General features: G+C 48.0%; 1 protein-coding gene across 1 annotated transcript in view; it reads right to left on the reverse strand.

Moving 5' to 3' along the window:
• Nucleotides 1-22,062, reverse strand: part of lrba (LPS-responsive vesicle trafficking, beach and anchor containing) — an 866,835-nt gene that overhangs the window by 596,657 nt on the left and 248,116 nt on the right. The window contains exon 34 of the mRNA XM_060827381.1: nucleotides 3,932-3,993. Within this exon, the coding sequence (XP_060683364.1) occupies nucleotides 3,932-3,993 (62 nt within the window). The remainder of the gene's footprint in view (nucleotides 1-3,931; nucleotides 3,994-22,062) is intronic.

Below are 22,062 nucleotides of genomic sequence, written 5' to 3' on the forward strand. Positions count from 1 at the left end.
ATTGTATAGCAAACATCCTTACATTCTGCCATGAAATGTTTTCAGTTCATGTCAAAAACCAACCATCCCCCAAATCAGTGGAACGAACCCCAGAAATCAATCTTTACATCCACCATGTGATTAGAGCAGCATGAAACAGGTCTGACATTTGAGACAAATAGATGCACTAGCTTTTGGAATCCATCCAGTGGATGTTAGTTGCTGCTGAATCAGTAAAACAAAATCCAAAAGATGCATTTTCAGGGATGAATTATGAGGTGTGCAACAAAATATATAATCCAATGTACTAACTGTATACCACAGAGTTTGAGAGACAGGAATGGGAAACATGGCATGAGGGAGAACACGTGGCAGCACAAACAAAGATGCGAAAGTGAGGGTTGTTGCTGAGGGTGATAGCAAAGAATGGTGATGGGGCTTCTGAGAGTGAGGGAGAGGCAGAGGCAGCAATGGGACAGGTGACAAGGGAGTAACAACAGATTGAGCAAGGGTGAGAGAAGCAGCGAGATTGAGGGAGGTTCAACAAGACCAAGTACCAGGAAGGCATGGCAAGTGCAAAGGAGAGGGAGGGGCTGCAAGTTCAAGGATAAGGGAGACAGAGGGAGGGTGGCAAGAACAAGGGAGTGGAGGATCAGCAAGAGTGAAAGAGGAGGCTGGGGCAGTGAGAACATTCTTTAGACTAGGGGAATTAAAATGGCCATCAACCACATTCAGGTTTACAGCTAGCTGTTGCCAAGTTGGCTGAATAGTTTGCGCTTTTCCAGCAGCACATTTTCAGCTCTGATCTTCAGCATCTGCAGTCCTCACTTTCTCCTAGTTTGGATAGTTATCATGTTACATGAGGTTGAAGAAGTTGACAGGGTATGGTGCTGTACATATTAATGGGCTTCATTAAATAATACAGTTCAACCACTTGATGTGCCCATTTCTATCTCACTTGGCCTGCAGCTAGAGTGAGTGTGAAAGCGAGGCAGTGAAACAGGGAGGAGACAAAGAGAACATGAGGAGTCAAATAGGCACAATGAGCAGCAACAGTGGGGAGCAACAGGGTGGCGGGGGGAAGGTGGCAGATCATATACAGAGAAGGGTGGGAAGTGGGCAAGGGGTAGGAAGAGCAAATGGGAGTGCGATGGTTGGAGAGGAGAGGATGACGTGGATAGCATATTAGATTAGATCCCCCATAGTATGGAAACAGGCCCTCCGGCCCAACAAGTCCACACTGCCCCTCAGAATAACCTACCTAGACCCATCCCCCTACCCTACATTTACCCTAACACTATGGGCAATTTAGCACTGCCAATTTACCTGACCTGCACATCGTTGGATTGTGGGAGGAAACCGGAGCACCCAGAGGAAACCCACACAGATAGTTGCCCGATGTGGGAATCGAACCTGGGTCCTTGGTGCTGACAGGCAGCAGTGCTAACCACTGTGCCGAGTAGTGGGGGAAACAGGGAAAACACAATCGGGACAACTGCGAGAACATGAGAGGTACAATAGGGAGAGCATTGGGTGATGACAGGAAAGCACACTGAGGTTGGCAGCGAGTGCAGTGGGGCAGAGGGGTGGTGTGCTGACAGCATAGACTGTGGGCAGTGGAGTTGTACTGGGGAATGCCAGGGTGCAAGAGAAAATGAGAGAGAATGGCCACAAGAGTCTAAGGCCAAGACTGTGTGCGGTGAAGGTGACGAAGGTACAGCTGGGAATGCAGCTTCAAGAGTGTGTTGCTGACTGATTCTTCTAGCAACCCTCCCTGTGTGCAGTAAGTGGGAAGTGCAACTGCAAGAAAGCAGGAAGGGACAGCATGCAGGGTGCAACCAGTGAGATAGGAGACATTTTATTTCATTCAAATGTGGGAGTCACTGGCTATGCCAGCATGTATTGTCCATCCTTAAATACTCAAGGGGACCAAAAGTCAACTGTATTCCTGTGGATCTGGAATCAAATGTAGGCCACACCATGTATAGATGGCAGACTGCCTGTCCTTAAGGACATTAGTGAACCACATGGGTTTTTACACCAATCAACGATGTCACTGTGTTGCAATTTGTTGATATTTTTATTCTTCTACACTTAAAATTGAATTCAAATTTCACCATTTGCCAAGGTGGGCTTCAAGTCTACGCACCAAGGACAGTCGCCTTGGGCTCTGGATTATTCCTGAAGAAGGGTTTTTGCCCGAAGCGTTGATTCTCCTGCTCCTCGGAAACTGCCGGACCTGCTGTGCTTTTCGAACACCATACTCTCAACTCTCATCTCCATTATCTGCAGTCCTCACTTTCTCCTCTGGGATTATTAGCCCAGTGACATTACTACTCTACCAGGGAGGGGAATAGTGCAGAAGGAGAAGCAGAGGAGCATCAGAGGCAAATAGAGAGATAGAGAAAGAGCCAGACAGACAGATTCAGAGACAAAGGTGATAGATTGGACATGGCAGTGACAGAGGAAAAGAGCAAAGGCAGTGAAACTGTGGACTGAAGGTGCATAGAGAAGGGGAAAGATAATGAGAGGGGGAGGCCAGGGGAGAGGGACAGGTACTGAGCAAATGGGACTGGTAAAACTAGAAAGAGAATATGGAAATGAGGTGGCAACCCTGGTCCTTGAATGGAAAATGCAGAGGCAGAAATACTGATAGGGACAATGGCCAGATAGAGGGAAACACAGAGGCATACTTTTGAATTATTCAAATTAGACTTCCTTTCTAAATGTATTCTTTCAAAAACATTCAATTTACCATGAAGTTCAATGATTACAGCTAAACATTCATATAACTATACCTCAAATCTGGTAAGCATTAGTCCTGCAAATCAGTATGCTATTCAAGGTACAGAAGAAGTGATGCAGAAACTGATTTAATTCTCAATACAAGCCAAAACAAATATGCTTTAAGCAGTAACCTTCACCAAACTGTTTTATTGTAGTTTTTACTTGACCTGACAAAATTTTCAATTCATTTTATATTCCTCAAATTCCACCTTGTATAATCTCTATGTAATAGCTGAACTACATTCAGGAATGCATTGTGGTGCTTACTAGTTTATCCCAAGATCCATTAGGTGTGCTCTTCTCAAGTAAATGTGCTTATTGCACTATATTGACAACATCTAACATTGATTTTTCACACCTTCTATGATTCTTTCATTTATATTCATGACCTATCCGTCAGCACGACCTAAATAAATTTGGCAACATACCCACTAAAATGAATAAATCGATGCAAAGGAACATTAATGATGCATTATCCTTATTTGTCAGCCAAGTAAACCTTTAGGTTGTAAATGAAGGTCAAAAGCTTTGAAAAGGGTCAGAACCCATGACCTCTGAAGCCTCCTTCTCACCAGTTATAGCCTTTGTTTTATTCATGGTCTCCAACTAATGTTGAAAAATTTTGAATACATATCAATTAATTTCCAAGATAGTACAAAATAAACCAAATAAACATCAGTATGGGGACACAAAAAATATAAAATTATGCATAGAGAGCTTAAGCTGTTGCAATCTTAATGTATAATGAATAACCACACAGAATATAACAACTGCTCTCTTATTCCTTCGTTCTTTTAAAAGTAAATAACTCATCTTCTATGGCATTGTTTAAAACTCAAACACCTAGATGGAATCGTATTGTGCAATTTCCTAAAAATTCTGAAAATCAGAACAAACCAAATTCCAAAATAGCATTTCATACACCCTACAAATGTTTAAAATTTGATACATTGGAAATAACAGTAGATATAAAGCACATTTTGGCAGTGTATTATAGTATACAAATGGATAATTTGAGGAAGGGAGGCATTCAATGAACAGGATAAAAGCTCAAACATTTATAATACTCAGTTTATTTTAATTTCTGTTCACTCAAGTAACAGATAGCTCATTATAACATGATTTAAATGTATATTGAATTTGTATATTATTTTTAAAGACTTACCTGAGAACAGAGCAACATGACCAATTCCACAACAGAACTGCTAGATTTCATACAGACCAAGCCTACAAAGCAAAAATATATTTAAAATACAGTTTTAGAAATTACTAAAGTTTGAAATTGGAATAGTATAGATGTATTAAACATAATTTTATTAAACCTGGCCAATATCGCCACATGACACAGTTCCTGTGAAAATATCTCAGAACATTTCAGCCTCTTGTTATTGGCAGACATTAATGGTTTCTTCACAGTTTTTGCTGCATTCAAATATTAATATAAGTTACCAAAAGGCCTCCTTTTGAGAAAGCAATAATGAAGACCAATTTTGACACAAACCCAGCTGTTCTTAAACTTTCAAGACAATTCATAGGTGTCAGCTTAGGCTCTTTGGTAGAATTCACACCGCCAAATCATAAGGTCACAGATTGAATACCACTCCACAGAAAGACACTCGGGGCATAATCTTGGTTAAAACTTCAGTCTCACTACCGAGTGAGTGCTTCATTGCCAGGAATGTAATCTTTCAGATGAAATGTCATAAGCCAAGACACGGTCTGTCTTTTTAGGTGGATGTGAAAGAACCCATGGCCGTATATTTTAAAAAAGGAAAAAAAAGGGTGCTCTGAGTGGTCACATCACTGAAACAGATTACCTGGTGGGCGGCACGGTGGCACAGTGGTTAGCACTGCTGTCTCACAGCGCCTGAGACCCGGGTTCAATTCCCGACTCAGGCGACTGTCTGTATGGAGTTTGCACATTCTCCCCGTGTCTACGTGGGTTTCCTCCAGGTGCTCCGGTTTCCTCCCACAGTCCAAAGATATGCGGGTCAGGTGAATTGGCCATGCTAAATTGGCCGTAGTGTTAGGTAAGGGGTAAATGTAGGGGTATGGGTGGGTTGCGCTTCGGCGGGTCGGTGTGGACTTGTTGGGCCGAAGGGCCTGTTTCCACACTGTAAGTAATCTAATCTAATCTAAAGTTCCGGTCCGGAACTCTATCAACAAACACATCGAGTTAGACCCCATCTACTACCCACTGAGAAAAGGAACAGGAAGTGACTTCACCACAAGAAATAATATCGCCAACCCAAATAAACCCAAACATATAAATAGAAAGCAGGAATTTTCAGCATTGCTTCACCTGAGGCTCACTGAAGAGGTTACCTAGAAGGGTAAGAAAACGTCTGGAAATGAACCTTCCAGCTCAGCGAGCAAACCTACATCCAAAACCTCAACCTGAGCTACAAACCTTCTCAAAGCTCACTAATCCTTTGAAATCATAAAATGTGCTACATAGATTGCAACTGTGATTGAATAAAATTGCAATAAATTGTGTTGATTTCCAAATCCAAACCTGAGAAAAACATCTTCAATAAAGAAAACAAGAAGTAATATCTAAAAATTCAGCCTCAATTACCTGCAATCATTATTAGTACACTTTAAAGGCATTATGAAGAGATCCATATATTCACTATTTTAGAAGAGCTCAAGAGTGACAGAAAGTGACTCAAATGAAAACTAGGATTTCAAATGACTTGCCAATGTTAAGTGTTTAATTAGTTGATTTTTTCTTTGAGCTGGAATTATTCATTGATTTAAGTACAGTCAGTTCTGATATAATGAGATAGTTCCGTTCTTGGGCAGTATCACATAAGAAAATCGCGCAACAGCCATGCCATTTAAACTACTGGAGCCAGAATCATGTTATAGCTAATACAGGTAAGGAAAGTTCGCGTTCTACAAAACATTTGTCTAAATTCTTCAATCGTGTTGAAGCCAATTCATGCTGAAGAAACATGCATTATAGCAAAACTGACTATATTAGTACACAATACAAATTTATACCCATTTAAAAAATGAAGATACTGAATACACAAGTCACTATATGATTAAGCCAAACCATTTAAATTTGAATTATTTTGTTTGGCTTGAAAACAGAAATTGACATTCAAATGTACATTGTAAACATTTGTACGTCAATTAACAGTACTGATGCAAGAAGGCAATATTTTTAATATTGTTACCATCACCATTCCAATGACAAAGCTTTACATGACTCCCATGCCATTCCAATAAATGAATATGAAAGATGCAGAGTCACTGGGGACACCCAATAAGCTAACCTGGTATATTTCCCTTCTTATTGGTATTAACTCTTTTCGAAGTGTGGAAATAATGTTCTTTAATGAGTCTGCATGGCAACAATACAATAAATAGAAATTCCCAGTTACAAAATAATACATTTTCCTCAATAGTCAAATGTGGCTTATACGAAGAAAAATGCTGTGGTCTTCAACAGGCACAAAAGACCCGGTAAAACAGCCATACACACGTCATTCAATCCATAGATGTAATTAATTCAAAGACAGTAAAATGACAAGAGCTAGACACACCTAAAAATGAGGTGTCAACCCAGTGAAGCTACCAAACAGGAGCACTTGTATGTCAAACAGCATCACTTGACATTCAATGATGTTACCATCACTGAATCCCTTATTACCAACATCTTGAGGCTTACCATTGACCACAGACTCGACTAGACTCACCATACAAATATAGTGGCCACAGGAGCAGATCAGAGGCTACGTCTTTCTTTTATTCATTCACAGGTTATCAGTGTTGCTGTGGGTCTTGAAGCAGGTAAGGATAGTAGTTCCGTCCCTTAAAGGACATTAGTGAATCAGATGGGTTTTCCGATAATCAACAATGGATTCATGGCCATTGTTAGACTGCCTGCAGATTTTTATTGAATTCAAATTCCAGCATCTGCCGTGGTAGGTTTCCAATCCAGATCCCCAGAACATTTCATCCAGAGACCTAGGTTCAGTCCAGCAATAATACCTCAAGGTCATTGCCTCTCCTTGCAGCAAGTAACTCGCCCCCCGATTCCCTAAAATCTGCCCATCATCTACAAGGCACAATTCAGAAGTGTGATGGAACACTACCACTTGCCTGGATAGATGTAACTCCAACTACACTCAAGAAACTCGATACTGATGAGAACAAAGCAGCCTGTTTCATTCGCTCCATTTCCAAAAGCATCCACTGCCTCCACCACGACAGGATGCACTGTAGAAATTCCAAAGTCTTTAGAAAGCACTTTCCTAACCCATAGACACGTCCACCTAGAAGGCCAAGGGCAGCAGATACATGGGAACACCACCATTTGCAAGTTTCTCTCCAAATCACTAACCATCCTGACTTGAAAATATATTGCTGTACATTCACTGTTGCTGGGGCAACATCCTGGAAATCCCTCCCTAAGGGCAACGTTGGTTGACCTAAAGTACAGGGACTGCGGTAGTACAAGAGGGCAGGTCAACACCACTGTCTCAAAAGCAATTAGAGACAGAAAGTAAATGCTGCCCCAGTCAGCTATGCCCACACCCTGAGTTCTGAAGGGTCACTTGACTGAAACATTAACTCTGATTTCTCTCCACAAATGCTGCCAGAACTGTTGAGCTTTTCCAGCGATTTCTGTTTTTGTAATCAATATCTGAAATGGCTAGCAAACTACATTAAACCTAAATCTATATCACACAAGGAATTTCTTAAGTACTACAAGACAACAGGCAAAGTTAGTCATAAATGGCTTTCTAAAAAAAGACTGATGAATAAACAAAGCCATCAGTCTAAACACATCCTTCAAAGACTGGTGAGAGCAAAGCTCATGTATTTCTATCAGACTTGCACAAAGCTAGAAGATGCTAATCAGTTAATTACTGCCCCTATTTGTTTTTTCTCATTTAATGTTATACCAGAGATTTTAATAGACTAAAAATACTGATGTAAAAAGGCTGCTGAGAGTACCTGACTAGTTTGAGCCAGACTCATGAACATTGGTATGTTTAGGTACTGAAACTCAGGTCACTATCTCCCACTTGATTCACACCTTTCTGGAAGCGACATATTGAGATGAAAAGTTGAGGAACTTTCCGCTTTGGAAAATAATAAACATATTCAGAAATATACTAACAGACCTTTAGCAATAGCTGCTTCTGAGCAGCACAGAGATGAGAAAACAACAGATTTATAAATAATGAGTATAGATATACTATCTCTGCCTGTCTGCCTCTCTCTCCTCTTTCTATGACAAACTGAGACACTAACCAATAAAAATGAACTTAGAACAAGAGCAACAATTATCAGAGGCCTCCAGGACATTTGCAGCTTTGCCATTATGGAGGAAACAAGACAACATTTCAACACTCTGACTTGACTCTTACAACCAAAAATCTCTCCAAAGAAAAATAGTTGCTGTATTTCATTCTATTTTTCAGGGTAATAAACTCCACACACTTTCAGTCATGAGTATCTTGAATTGGCTCCACTTCATTGTTGATCTGCCTTACTTAATTTAACTGAAGTGTGATAACTGCATGTTTAAAACAAAAGAAATCTTTGTTGCAACTGAACACAAGGGTGTTTAAAAAGACAACTATGAACAGATAACATACTACATCACAGATCTCCATATCAGATTTAATTTTACAAATAAACGTTAATTCCAATAGCATCAACTACAATTTCTCTATAAAGTAGATCCTGAACAAATGTAGCATTAAGCTACAGATTCTATATTAAGCTGAAAGAAATGTATTACTGAAGTGATTTCAAGTTTCCCAGCTGATATGTCACAGATTATTCCATTGTTATCAGGTTTAAAACACTTCTTTTTCCTTTGGAACCTTCACCACACCTGCAAATCCCAACCTGACCTTGGCAACACCAGCTCTCAGGATACATTCACCTGAAGAGACACCTCATCAGAGTTTGCTTTCATTTTCTAATTTACCCTGCTGTTTATTCCTCCCATCATAGTTATTTGTGCAGTTATTGCAGATATATATATATATAAATGAAGGGGCGAACCAGCCTGCAATTGGAGGAGAAGCCCCATACCAATCCTGTCCATGTTACATATAGGGGTGATTATTCTCATTTATTTCCAGGGATTTTGGGAGGGAATTTGTCCACCACATGAATGACTTTTGAGCACTGACCTGGCCACTTTACAGGAGTGATATGATTGCAGAAGAGATGCAAAAGGATACTTACAAGGACATTTCCAAGAATTAAGAATTTGATGAAAATTTGGACAGGTTGAGATAATTTTCCTTGTGACAGAACAGAGAAAGGGGAAATTTAATCAATATGTATAAAATCATGAGGAGACTGGATAGAGTGGATGAGAAAGACCTATTGCTCTTATTGGGGAGTTGCATATTTAATTTTTTTTATTAATAACAGAGAAACCTTTTTGGCAAAAGTATTTCAAATCAAACTGTGGTTCAATTAACTCTACTTTCCTGTTGAAAGCAAATGTACCATGTTTAAAGAAAAAAAATTAAAGAACAAATAAATTCAATAATTGATTACAATTTCTTCAAGTCATCCAGAGAAGCCCAATCAAATTACCAGAGGTTTCCCAACATTGCTTACTTTTTCTATTATGGATGGATTGAGCTCTGTACAAAGGAACATTTAGTTTTAAGCATTGCCTCTAATGATGTTCACTTTATCTACAATTGCTCAGGTTCAGTTACAAAACATTGCTATAACTTGCATTTGCGTGTCTTATTACTGCTCCAAATGTGTACAGCATATGTCATATTGATCCACAATATCTACATTTTGCTAGCCATACCATACAGGTTATTATCTATGCAAAGAGGGGAAATAGCTCTATGACCTTTGCTTTCTCTGTTACTCTCTCCCTTCAGCCCTCCAGCTATCAATCAAGTTTCCATTTTGTTTTGTGGCAGCAGACATCTCAAACACTCTTATTAGTACTTTGACCCTTGACCCCTCCCTCTGTAAACCTAGCAGAATCAAAAGTGGTTTTAAAAAAGGCACTAGCTCCTTTATGAGTTTCATGGGATTACAATGGGGTTTTATGAATATTAAGATGACACGTCTTAGCTGTGTTTTGCTTCCTATTCACTTTCTTTTTATTCAATGATCAAGCAAGGTTAACATGGAACAAGGCATCACAAGGAAGTCTGCCATCTACCAATAAATTAGCTAAATATTTAATAATGTAGTTGTCAAATCAAAATGAATTCCACTTACTTTCTTAAAAAATGTAGTATTTCATCAGCTACTCAAAAAAAAATTCAACTGAAATAAAATTTAAGAAAGAGAATTGGCAACAGATTAATACTTAGGGTTTTTTTGGGTCCAAGATAAAGGGCCTGAGAGTTGGAGAATAAATTCACTATTAAATAATCAAGAGACATCACGTGTCGCCCAGTTGAATAAGGAGTACTGTATATCACACCACATGGCATTTTTCCATTTTCTCTCACCTCCTTCTAAATGATTCAAGACATCCTGGGATATGAGTTTACATGGCTCTGTCACTTCTTCCTGCAGCCGCTCCAAATAACTTATTTTCTTGAGAAATTAAACAATGAACGTTAACAAATTGTAAACGCATATCTTAGGCAAGCCCAAGCCATGCAGATACTGTCGATTCAGGAACAAACATCCTGTTCAATTTATTCTCACTTTAGCCTAAGTTGGGGATAAACGCAGTACATCTACAGACTTGAGATCTTTTCAATCTGCACAGATTGGAGATGAAGTCTGGAGTGTTCCAATTCTCCTTAACTCAGTTGTGCACTATGCAGTGCATTAATGCATTCCCAAAGTCATCATAAATCACCAAGTTGCTCAATCCTACCTAACTATCTGATTCAGGATAAAAGAACATGGACACAAATTTTATTTCAATAAAAAGAAAATAATTATTGATAGTAATAAATTGTTTTTAACCGATGGCAAAAATGTAGACCAGACGAAATGCCAATTTATAACTGGATAACTTAAACACGAACAGTAAAACAATAGGTCTGCTAATAATATAAATATTATGCTTTTTCAAACTCACATAAGCAGGCACACACAAAATTGAGAGTTTTGGGGTTGGGATGGCTGGGTGCATAGATCTTTGATAGTCAGAAAAACATGACACTGCACCTCCAGTCCAAAAATCACAATTAGATGGGTGATTCCACTTTCCCGCCTTCCTTATGCCTTGATGTTATTTGCAAAGCAATGATCAGTCTTTAGTTCACGGACTATCTGGTTAGACCTAGTGTCTTTTTTTCTTGTGAGCTTTAGTATTCTTCCTTTCAGCAACTGTGAATGTGGTTTCTTCCTGCTTTTTCGAAAGAGTTGGAGAGGACAATTTTTCAGAGCAAGGCAGCAGAGAGGTAGAATGTTGATGCTGCAAAATCTCCTGTGGCTTTTGTCATCTTCTTAAACTTTATTCAACCCTTGCCAAAACAGGGTATGTATTAAAATTCAAGGAGTAAGTGAGGACTGCAGATACTGGAGATCAGAGCTGAAATTGTGCTGCTGGAAAAGCGCAGCAGGTCAGACAGCATCCAAGGAACAGGAGAATCGACGTTTCGGACATAAGCCCTTCCTCCGGAATGAGGAAAGTGTGTTCAGCAGGCTAAGGTAAAAGGTAGGGAGGAGGGACTTGGGGGAGGGGCGTTGGAAATGCGATAGGTGGAAGGAGGTCAAGGTGAGGGTGATAGGCCGGAGTGGGGTGGGGGCGGAGAGGTCAGGAAGAAGATTGCAGATTAGGAAGGCAGTGCTGAGTTCGAGGGATTCGACTGAGACAAGGTGGGGGAGCGGAAATGAGGAAACTGGAGAAATCTGAGTTCATCCCTTGTGGTTGGAGGGTTCCTAGGTGGAAGATGAGGCATTCTTCCTCCAGCCGTCGTGTTGCTATGGTCTGGCGATGGAGGAGGCCAAGGACCTGCATGTCCTTGGTGGAATGGGAGGGGGAGTTGAAGTGTTGAGCCACGGGGTGGTTGGGTTGGTTGGTGTGGGTGTCCCAGAGGTGTTCTCTGAAACATTCCACAAGTATAGAGGAGGCCACATCGGGTACAGCGAATGCAGTAAATGATGTGTGTGGAGGTGCAGGTGAATTTGTAGGGGATATGGAAGGATCCCTTGGGGCCTTGGAGGGAAGTGAGGGGGGAGGTGTGGGCGCAAGTTTTGCATTTCTTGCAGTTGCAGGGGAAGGTGCCAGGAGTGGAGGTTGGGTTGGTGGGGGGTGTGGACCTGACGAGGGAGTCATGGAGGAAGTGGTCTTTTTGGAACACTGATAGGGGAGGGGAGGGAAATATATCTCTGGTGGCGGGGTCGGTTTGGAGGTGGCGAAAATGACGATGGATGATACGACATATATGGACGTTGGTGGGGTGGTAGGTGAGGACCAGTGGGGTTCTGTCCTGGTGGCGATTGGAGGGACGGGGCTCAAGGGTGGAGGAGCGGGAAGTGGAGGAGATGCGGTGGAGGGCATCGTAGATCACATCTGGGGGGAAATTGCAGTCTTTGAAGGAGGAGACCATTTGGGTTGTACAGTATTGGAACTGGTCCTCTCATGGCATCCCATACTCCCAAATCCTTCACATCTGCCGCATCTGCTCCCAGGAGGGCCATGAAGAAGGGCTCATGCCCGAAACACTGATTCTCCTGCTCTTTGGATGCTGCCTGACCTGCTTTTCCAGCAACACATTTTCAGCTATGTATTTAAATTCAACTGGCGTTACTATGGCAAGCTCTATGCCCCAACAACTACTGCCAACTGAAAAGTCAAAAGACTGTTTCTGTGCAGAATTGCCTTCAGAACACACAGGTGGTACTGAGTTGTCTAGACTTCACCGTCAAGGTTGAAACCTATACGGCTGGAAAAGCATAGCAGGTCAGGCAGCATCTGAGGAGCAGGTATATGCCCTTCAGCAGGAGTCTGTACGCGCGCGTGCACACTCATGTGTGCTGGGGGGGCAGCTGAGAGATAAATAGGAGGGTGGGGAACTGTAACAGGTAGGTGCAGATGGAAATTAATTGAGCTAGGTTGAGGGGAGGGTAGGAAGATGGACAGGTAGGACAGTTCAAGATGGCAGTGCTGAATTGGAGGGTTGAATCTGGGATGAGGTGGGGGGAGGGGAGATGAGGAAACTCGTGAAGTCGACATTGCTGAGGTGTGGTTAGAGGGTCCCATGGTGGAAGATGAGGTGTTCTTCCTCCAGGCGTCAGGTGCCTTGGATTTGGCGGTAAAGGAGACCCAGGACTTGCATGCCCTTGGTGGAGTGAGAAGGAGAGTTGAAGTGGTCAGCCACTGGGCAGTGGTATTGTTTGGTGTGTGTATCCCAGATGTTCCCTAAAATGTTCTGCGAGTTGGCATCCTGTCTCCCCAATGTAGAGACCACCACATCGAGCGCAAAGTAGATCAGAGGTTTGGATGTGTAGGAAAATCTCTGCCGGATGTGGAAGGATCCTTTGGGACCTTGGACGGAGGTGAGGGGATAGGTGCAGGCGCAGGTTTTGCATCCCTTGTGGCGGCAAGGGAAGGTGCTGGGAGTGGCAGGTGGATTGGTGGGAGGCGTGGACCTAAATGGGAGTCACAGAGAGAATGGTCTCTGCAGAATGCCGATAGGCGTGGTGAGGGAAATATATATCTGGTGGTAGGGTCTGATTGTAAGTGGCAGAAACAGCGGAGGACAACAATCAACAATAATGCATTGCAGGGGTTGAATCAGTCTCAGTTAGAAAAGGATTAAATATTCATACTGTAAAAGCAAACAGGTACCACAGCTGTGCAAAGACTGGGCAGGAATAGAGGAGCTGCACGATGAGAAAAACAGCACCGGCCTGGACAAAATACTGTAAACTGTGGGAAAACAGTAGAAATGCATGAATTACGATATATATGTTGTAATATTTTGCATAAAGCTGGGATGGGTTGTAACCCACTGGTTTTAACTTCACACCATTGTGATAACATGAATGGCTCTCCTTAGTCTTGCAAAAGGACCTCACCTACCCCCACATCAATGGTATAATTTGCCATTTTAAAAGATGAGATACATCAAGAGCAGCCAAGCTGGTTATTAGGTTTGTCCCCCTCAACTTCTCAAGAACAGTTTGGCATCACGCTGAGCAGACTATTTTTGCCTGTTTTCCCAATCTGTTAAAAGTACAGCAATGCAGAAGCAAGGCACAAATTTCCAATAGAGCCCTACATATTTTTTTTAAAATCCTGATTTTCCATTTAGTTTAAAGAATAAAGAATGCAATCAGAACTTTCACATTTTTGTTCTCATCGTCCCTTGCCCATGTCCTTTGATATTTCATAGGTATGTTACCCTTGATTTATTACTAAGTCAATCTGTTACTGTACACTACAACAGAGTTTAAATAAACAACAAAATTAGATACTTTAACTATGACTTGATTTTTAACTCTTTGGAATGGGTCTTTTTTAAATAGAAAAATCATGATTCAACATTGATGTTACCAATTTGCTGCAACAAAGGCAGATATCTCTTTAGCCGATGATGTTAAGTGCACTTAGCATCCCTTCAGTAGATCAATCTCGGAAAGAAATGATGTATGATAAACCTATCAATGTCGTCTTTTTAACTGAGAAATAGAATATTTTCATTTCTGCAATTATTTTCTCTACTCTATACAATCTAGTCGATCCATCTGGCTTAGAAACTAACAACAAACGAAATCTAGCTGCCTTGGCTAGGTTCCATCAAGCATGTTTTAACTTTGTGTCCACCCAAGTTGGTTTCTGTGGACTGAACAGATAAGTACATTGCTTCATTAAATTCCCTTAAGCCCACATCATGTAGAACTAAAATTGTACATCCAGGTGTATGTCTACAGAAACAAAAACAAAAATTGCAGCATCTGTGGACAGAAATCAGAGTAATCACCTCACACTTTTGCTACCTCTCAGCCCAGCTCTGCAGCTTACGTATGTCCCTTTGTAACCTACAACATCCTTCGTCACTATCCACAACTCTACCGACCTTAGTGTTATCCACAAATTTACTAACCCGTCCTTCCATGCCCTCATCCAGGTTGTTTATAAAAATGACAAACAGCAGCGGCCCCAAAACAGATCCTTGCGGTACACTACTAGTAACTTAACTCCAGGATGAATATTTGCCATCAATCATAACCCTCTATCACTTTACAGCTCGCGAATTTCTGATCCAAACAGCGAAATCACTCTCAATCCCATGCCTCCATATTTTGTGCAATAGGCTACTGTGGGGAACCTTATCAAATGCCTTACTGAAATCCACATACACCACATCAACTATTTTACCCTCAACCATCTGTGTGGTCACCTTCTCAAAAAATTCAATCAGATTTGTGAAGCATGACCTACACTTCACAAAAACGTGTTGACTTGATCAGATGTACCCTAGAGCTCTGTGGGAAGCTAGCAAACTGATTGCTAGGCCTCTTGCTGAGCTATTTACAACAATGATAGTCACAGGTGAAGTGCTGGAAGACTGGAGGTTGGCTGACGTGGTGCCACTATTTAAGAAAGGTGGTAAGGACAAGCTAGGGAACTATAGACCAGAAAGCCGGACGTTGGTGGTGAGCAAATTGTTGGAAGGAATCCTGAAATACAGGATGTACATGTATTTGTAAAGACAATGACTGTCTTAGAGATAGTCAACATTGCTTTGTGCATGGGAAATCATGTCTCACAAACTTGATTGAGTTTTTTGAAGGAACAAAGAGGATTGATGAGGACAGAGTGGTAGATGTATTTATATGGACTTCAGTAAGGTGTTTGTCAAGGCTCCCCATGGAAGACTGGTTAGCAAGGTTAGATCTCATGGACTACTGGGAGAACTAGCCATTTGGATTCAGAACCGGCTCAAAGGTAGAAGACAGGGGGTAGTGGTAGAGGGGTGTTTTTTTTAAGACTGGAGGCCTGTGACCAGAGGAGTGCAACAACGTTCAGTGCTGGATCCATTCCTTTTCATCATTTACGTACACGATTTGGGTGTGAGCACAAGAGGCATAGGTAGTAAGTTTGCAGATGACACTAAAATTGGAGGTGCAGTGGAAAGCAAAGAAGGTTACCTCAGATTACAAGGAGATCTTGATCAGATGGGCTAATGGGCCGAGGAGTGGCAGATCCAGCCCAGGAAACAGATCTATTTTTACACTCCCTCCTCATGAACCTCAATATCACCTAGTCTAGTAGCCTGCATCTTAGCATTCTCCTCGACAAGATTGTCTTTTTCTAGTGTGAATACCGACGAAAAGTACTCATTTAGCGCTTCCCCTATTTCCTCTGACTCCACGCACAACTTCCCACTACTATCGTTGAATGGCCCTAATCTTACTCTAGTCATTCTTTTATTCCTGATATATCAAAAGAAAGTCTTAGGGTTTTCCTTGACTCTATTCACCAATGACTTCTCATGTACCCTCCTGGCTTTTCAGTGCTCTCTCTTTAGGTGTTCCCTGGCTAACTTGCAGATAGAGCGCGCACAACAGCGAGAGCAAGCGGGCACACGGGGGCAGGAGAGAGCGTGCGCGCGTGGTGCGCCGAGAGAGAAGAGAGTGCGCGCGGAGAGAAAACGAAAGCACGCGCGCGGAGACAGAGGCAGAGCGCGCAGGGAGGCAGAGGCAGAGCGCGCGCATAGAGAAAGAAGAGAGCGCACACACGGGAGAGAGCGGGCGTGGAGAGAGGGAGGGCGGGCGCAGAGAGAGAGAGCGCGTGGAGAGAGAGAGCGCGCGCGGAGAGAGAACGCGGGCGGAGAGAGAGCGAGCGCGGGCGGAGAGAGAGAGAGCGCGGGCGGAGAGAGAGAGAGCGCGGGCGGAGAGAGAGAGAGCGCGGGCGGAGAGAGAGAGAGCGCGGGCGGAGAGAGAGAGAGCGCGGGCGGAGAGAGAGAGAGCGCGGGCGGAGAGAGAGAGAGCGCGGGCGGAGAGAGAGAGAGCGCGGGCGGAGAGAGAGAGAGCGCGGGCGGAGAGAGAGAGAGCGCGGGCGGAGAGAGAGAGAGCGCGGGCGGAGAGAGAGAGAGCGCGGGCGGAGAGAGAGAGAGCGCGGGCGGAGAGAGAGAGAGCGCGGGCGGAGAGAGAGAGAGCGCGGGCGGAGAGAGAGAGAGCGCGGGCGGAGAGAGAGAGAGCGCGGGAGGAGAGAGAGAGAGCGCGGGCGGAGAGAGAGAGAGCGCGGGCGGAGAGAGAGAGAGCGCGCGCGGAGAGAGAGAGAGCGCGCGCGGAGAGAGAGAGAGCGCGCGCGGAGAGAGAGCGAGAGCGCGGAGAGAGAGAGAGAGAGCGCACGCGGAGAGAGAGAGAGAGCGCGCGCGGAGAGAAGAGAGCGCACGCATAGAGCGAGAAGAGAGCGCACGCGTAGAGCGAGAAAAGAGCGCGCGCGGAGAGAGCGCGCCTCCGGAGAGAGAGCGCGGAGAGAGAGCGCGCGCACGCGGAGAGAGAGAGAGCGCGTTCGGAGAGAGCGAGCGCGGAGACAGAGAGCAAGCACGGGGAGAGAGAGCGTGAGCGCGTAGAGAGAGAAGAGAGCGGACGCGTAGAGCGAGAGCATGCGGAGAGAGAGCGCGGAGAGAACGCACACACGGAGGGACAGAGAGAGAGAGCGCGTGCGGAGAGAGAGAGCGCACACGTGCTGAGAGCGAGCGCAGAGAGGGAGAAGAGAGCGTGCGCAGAGAGAGAAGAGCACACGCGTGGAGAGGGAGAGCGCGTGGAGAGATGAGAGAGAGCGCGCTAGCACGGGGAGAGAGAGAGCGCGCGCGTAGAGGCTGAGCGAGCGAGCACACGGAGAGATGAGAGAGAGCAAGCGTGTGCGTAGAGGCAGAACGAGCGTGCGGAGAGATGAGAGCGTGTGCGTGGAGAGAGAGAAGAGAGTGCGTGCGGAGAGAGAGGAGAGCACGCGCAGAGAGAAGAGAGCGTGTGCAGAGAGAGTAGACAGCGTGCACAGAGAGAGAAGTGAGCGTGCGCAGAGAGAGCGAGCATGGAGAGATGAGAGAGAGATCGCGCGCGCGCGCGGAGAGAGAGCACACGCGGAGAGAGAGCGTGCGGATAGAGAGAGCGCGCGGAGAGAGCGCGCGCGGAGAGAGAGCGCGCGCAGAGATAGAGAGCGCGCGCAGAGATAGAGAGCGCGCGCAGAGATAGAGAGCGCGCGCAGAGATAGAGAGCGCGCGCAGAGATAGAGAGCGCGCGCAGAGATAGAGAGCGCGCGCAGAGATAGAGAGCGCGCGCAGAGATAGAGAGCGCGCGCGTGCGGAGAGAGAGAAAGAGCACGCGCGGAGAGAGAGAGCGCACGCGCTGAGAGCGAGCGCGGAGAGGGAGAGCGCGAAGAGAGAGAGAGCGCGCACGCGGGGAGAGGGAGAGAGAGAGCGCAAGCGCGGAGAGAGAGAAAGCGCGCACGTGGAGAGAGAGAGAGAGCGCGCGTTCGGAGAGAGCGAGCGCAGAGAGAGAGAGCGAGCGCGGGGAGAGAGAAGAGAGCGCACGCGGGGAGAGAGAAGAGAGCGCATGCGTAGAGCGAGAAGAGAGCGCACGCGTAGAGCGAGAAGAGAGCGCGTGCGGAGAGAGAGCGCGCACACAGAGGAACAGAGAGATAGCGCGTGCGGAGAGAGAGCGCGCACACAGAGGAACAGAGAGATAGCGCGTGCGGAGAGAGAGAGAGCGCACACGTGCTGACAGCGAGCGCGGAGAGGGAGAAGAGAGCGTGCGCAGAGAGAGAAGAGCACACGCGTGGAGAGGGAGAGAGCGTGGAGAGATGAGAGAGAGCGCGCTAGCGCGGGGAGAGAGAGAGCGCGCGCGTAGAGGCTGAGCGAGCGAGCACACGGAGAGATGAGAGAGAGCAAGCATGTGCGTAGAGGCAGAACGAGCGCGCGGAGAGATGAGAGCGTGTGCGTGGAGAAAGAGAAGAGACTGCGTGTGGAGAGAGAGGAGCGCGCACGCAGAGAGAAGAGAGCGTGCGCAGAGAGAGTAGACAGCGTGCACAGAGAGAGAAGTGAGCGTGCGCAGAGAGAGCGAGCGTGGAGAGATGAGAGAGAGATCGCGCGCACGCGGAGAGAGCGTGCGGATAGAGAGAGCGCGCGGAGAGATAGAGAGCGTGTGCGGAGAGAGAGAAAAAGCGTGCGCGGAGAGAGCGCACGCGCTGAGAGCGAGCGTGGAGAGGGAGAGCGCGAAGAGAGAGAGAGCGAGCGCAGAGAGAGAGAAAGCGCGCAGAGAGAGAGAAAGCGCGCAGAGAGAGAGCGCGCGCGCGGAGAAAGAGAGAGAGAGCACGCGCGCGGAGAGATAGAGAGCGCGCGTGGAGAGAGAGAACGCGCACGTGCTGAGAGCGAGCGCGGAGAGGGAGAAGACAGTGCGTGAAGAGAAAGAAGACAGCGCGCGCAGAAAGAGAAGAGTGCGCAGAGAGAGAGAGAGCGCGCACGCGCGGAGAGGCTGAGCGAGCGAGCGGGTGCAGAGATGAGAGAGCACGCGCGTAGAGGCCGAGTGAGCGCGCAGAGAGATGAGCGCGCGCGTATATAGAGAGAGAAGAGGGTCCGCAGAGAGAGGAGAGCGTGCGCAGAGAGAGAGCGTGCGCAGAGAGAGAGAGCGTGCGCAGAGAGAGAGAGCGTGCGCAGAGAGAGAGAGCGTGCGCGCACGTAGAGGCTGAATGAGCGCGCGCACGCGCATAGAGGCTGAGCCAGCGCGCGCGCGCATAGCGGCTGAGCAAGCGCGGAGAGAGAGAGCGCGCGCGGAGATAGAGAGAGCGCGCGCGGAGATAGAGAGAGCGCGCGCGGAGATAGAGAGAGCGCGCGCGGAGATAGAGAGAGCGCGCGCAGAAAGCATGCGCGCGGAGAGGGAGTGAGCGCGTGCACGCAAAGAGAAAGAGAGAGTGCTCGCAGAGATAGAGAGAGCGCGCGGAGATAGAGAGTGCGCGCGCGGAGAGAAGAGCGCGCGCACGGAGAGAAGAGCGCGCGCACGGAGAGAAGAGCGCGCAGAAAGAGAGAGAGAGCGCGCAGAAAGAGAGAGCGCGCACGCGCAGAGAGGCTGAGCGAGCGTGCGTGCGTAGAGGCCGAGCGAGCGAGCGCGCGGAGAGATGAGCGCACGCGCGTGGAGAGAGAGAGGGGAGAGTGTGTGGAGAGAGAGGAGAGCGTCCGCTGAGAGAGGAGAGCGTGCGCAGAGATGGAGAGCGTGCGCAGATAGAGAGAGCATGCGCAGAGATGAGAGGGAACGTGCGCGCACGTAGATGCTGAGTGAGTGCGCGCATAGAGGTTGAGCCAGCGCGCGCGTGCATAGCGGCTGAGCGAGCACGGAGAGAGGCTGAGCGAGCGCGGAGAGAGAGAGCGCGCGCGCGGAGAGAGAGAGGATATCGTGCGCAGAGAGAGGAGAGCGTGCGCAGAGAGATAGAACGTGTGCAGAGAGCACACGCGCGGAGAAGGAGTGAGCGCGCGCACGCAAAGAGAAAGAGAGAGTGCGCGCGGAGACAGAGAGCGCGTGGAGAGATGACAGCGCGAGCGTGCGCAGAGAGAGAAGAGAGTGCGTGGAGAGAGAGAGCGCGCGTGGAGAGAGAGAGAGCGCGCGCGGAGAGAGAGAACACGCGCGGAGAGAGAGAGAGCACGCGCGGAGAGAGAGAGAGCACGCGCGGAGAGAGAGAGAGCACGCGCGGAGAGAGAGAGAGCACGCGCGGAGAGCGAGCACGCGCGCGCACGGAGAGAGAGAGAGATACAGAGCACGTGCGCAGAGTGAGAGTGCACATGCGCACACAGAATATAAGAGAGAGCTCGCGCGGAGTGAACAGAGGGCACGCGCAGAGAGAGAGAAGACGGCGCGCGCAGAGGGAGAAGACGGCGCGCGCAGAGGGAGAAGACGGCGCGCGCAGAGGGAGAAGACGGCGCGCGCAGAGGGAGAAGACGGCGCGCGCAGAGGGAGAAGACGGCGCGCGCAGAGGGAGAAGACGGCGCGCGCAGAGGGAGAGAAAGCACACACATGGAGAGAGAGGCGGGGTGCACGCGGAGGGAGAAGAGAGCGCGCGCGGAGGGAGAGGCGGGGTGCATGTGGAGAGAGAGAGGCGGGGCGCGCGCGGAGAGAGAGAGAGACAAGAGGGCGCGCGCGGAGAGAAAAGAGCGCGCGCACGGAGAGAATGAGAGGCATAGCACGCGCGGAGAGACAGGATGGTGCTTGCCGAGAGAGAGAGGCAGAATGCACACGAAGAGACAAGAGGGCGCATGTGGGGAGAGAAAGAGGCACAGAGCGCGGAGACAGGAGCGGGGAGCGCGCGCAGAGACAGGGGCAGGGAGCACGCGCGGAGAGGGGGACCGCCCAGGGAGAGGGGGAGCGCGCAGTGAGAGGGGGAGCGAATGCGGGGAGAAAGGGGGAGCGCGCACACAAGGAGAGAGGGGGAGAGCGCGCGCGGGGAGAGAGGGGGAGTGCGTGCGCGGGGAGAGAGGAGGAGCGAGAGCAGAGAGAGAGGAGCGCGCGCAGGGAGAGAGGGGGAGCGCGCGCAGGGAGAGAGGGGGAGCAAGAGGGGCAACGCACGCAGGGAGAGAGGGGCAGCTCACGCGGTGAGAGAGGAGCAGCGCGCACGGAGAGAAGAGAGCGCGTAAAGAGAGAGAAGAGAGCGTGTGCAGAGAGAAGAGCGCGCGCGCGGAGAGAGAGCGAGCGCTCAAGTGGAGAGAGAGAGAGCGCACACGCATAGAGGCTGAGCGAGTGAGCGCGCGGAGAGATGACAGCGCGCGCGTGGAGAGAGGGGGAGTGCGTGCGCGGGGAGAGAGGGGGAGAGCACGCGCGGGGAGAGAGGGGGAGAGCACGCGCGGGGAGAGAGGGGGAGCGAGAACAGAGAGAGAGGGGGGAGCGCGCACGGAGGTAGAGGAGCGCGCGCGCGGAGAGAGAGCGAGCGCGCGCAGGGAGAGAGGGGGAGCGCGCGCAGGGAGAGAGGGGGAGCGCGCGCAGGGAGAGAGGGGGAGCGCGCGCAGGGAGAGAGGGGGAGCGCGCGCAGGGAGAGAGGGGGGAGCGCGCGCAGGGAGAGAGGGGGGAGCGCGCGCAGGGAGAGAGGGGGAGCGCGCGCAGGGAGAGAGGGGGAGCGCGCGCGGGGAGAGAGGGGGAGCGCGCGCAGGGAGTGAGGGGGAGCGCGCGCAGGGAGAGAGGGGGAGCGCGCGCAGGGAGAGAGGGGGAGCAAGAGGGGCAATGCACGCGGGGAGAGAGGGGCAGCTCACGCGGTGAGAGAGGAGCAGCGCGCACGGAGAGAGAGAAGAGAGCGCGTAAAGAGAGAGAAGAGAGCGTGCGCCGAGAGAGAAGAGCGCACGCGCGGAGAGAGAGCGAGCGCTCACGCGGAAAGAGAGAGCGCAC

Source organism: Hemiscyllium ocellatum, chromosome 1 (assembly GCF_020745735.1).
Source record: "Hemiscyllium ocellatum isolate sHemOce1 chromosome 1, sHemOce1.pat.X.cur, whole genome shotgun sequence".
Lineage (NCBI taxonomy): Eukaryota > Metazoa > Chordata > Chondrichthyes > Orectolobiformes > Hemiscylliidae > Hemiscyllium > Hemiscyllium ocellatum.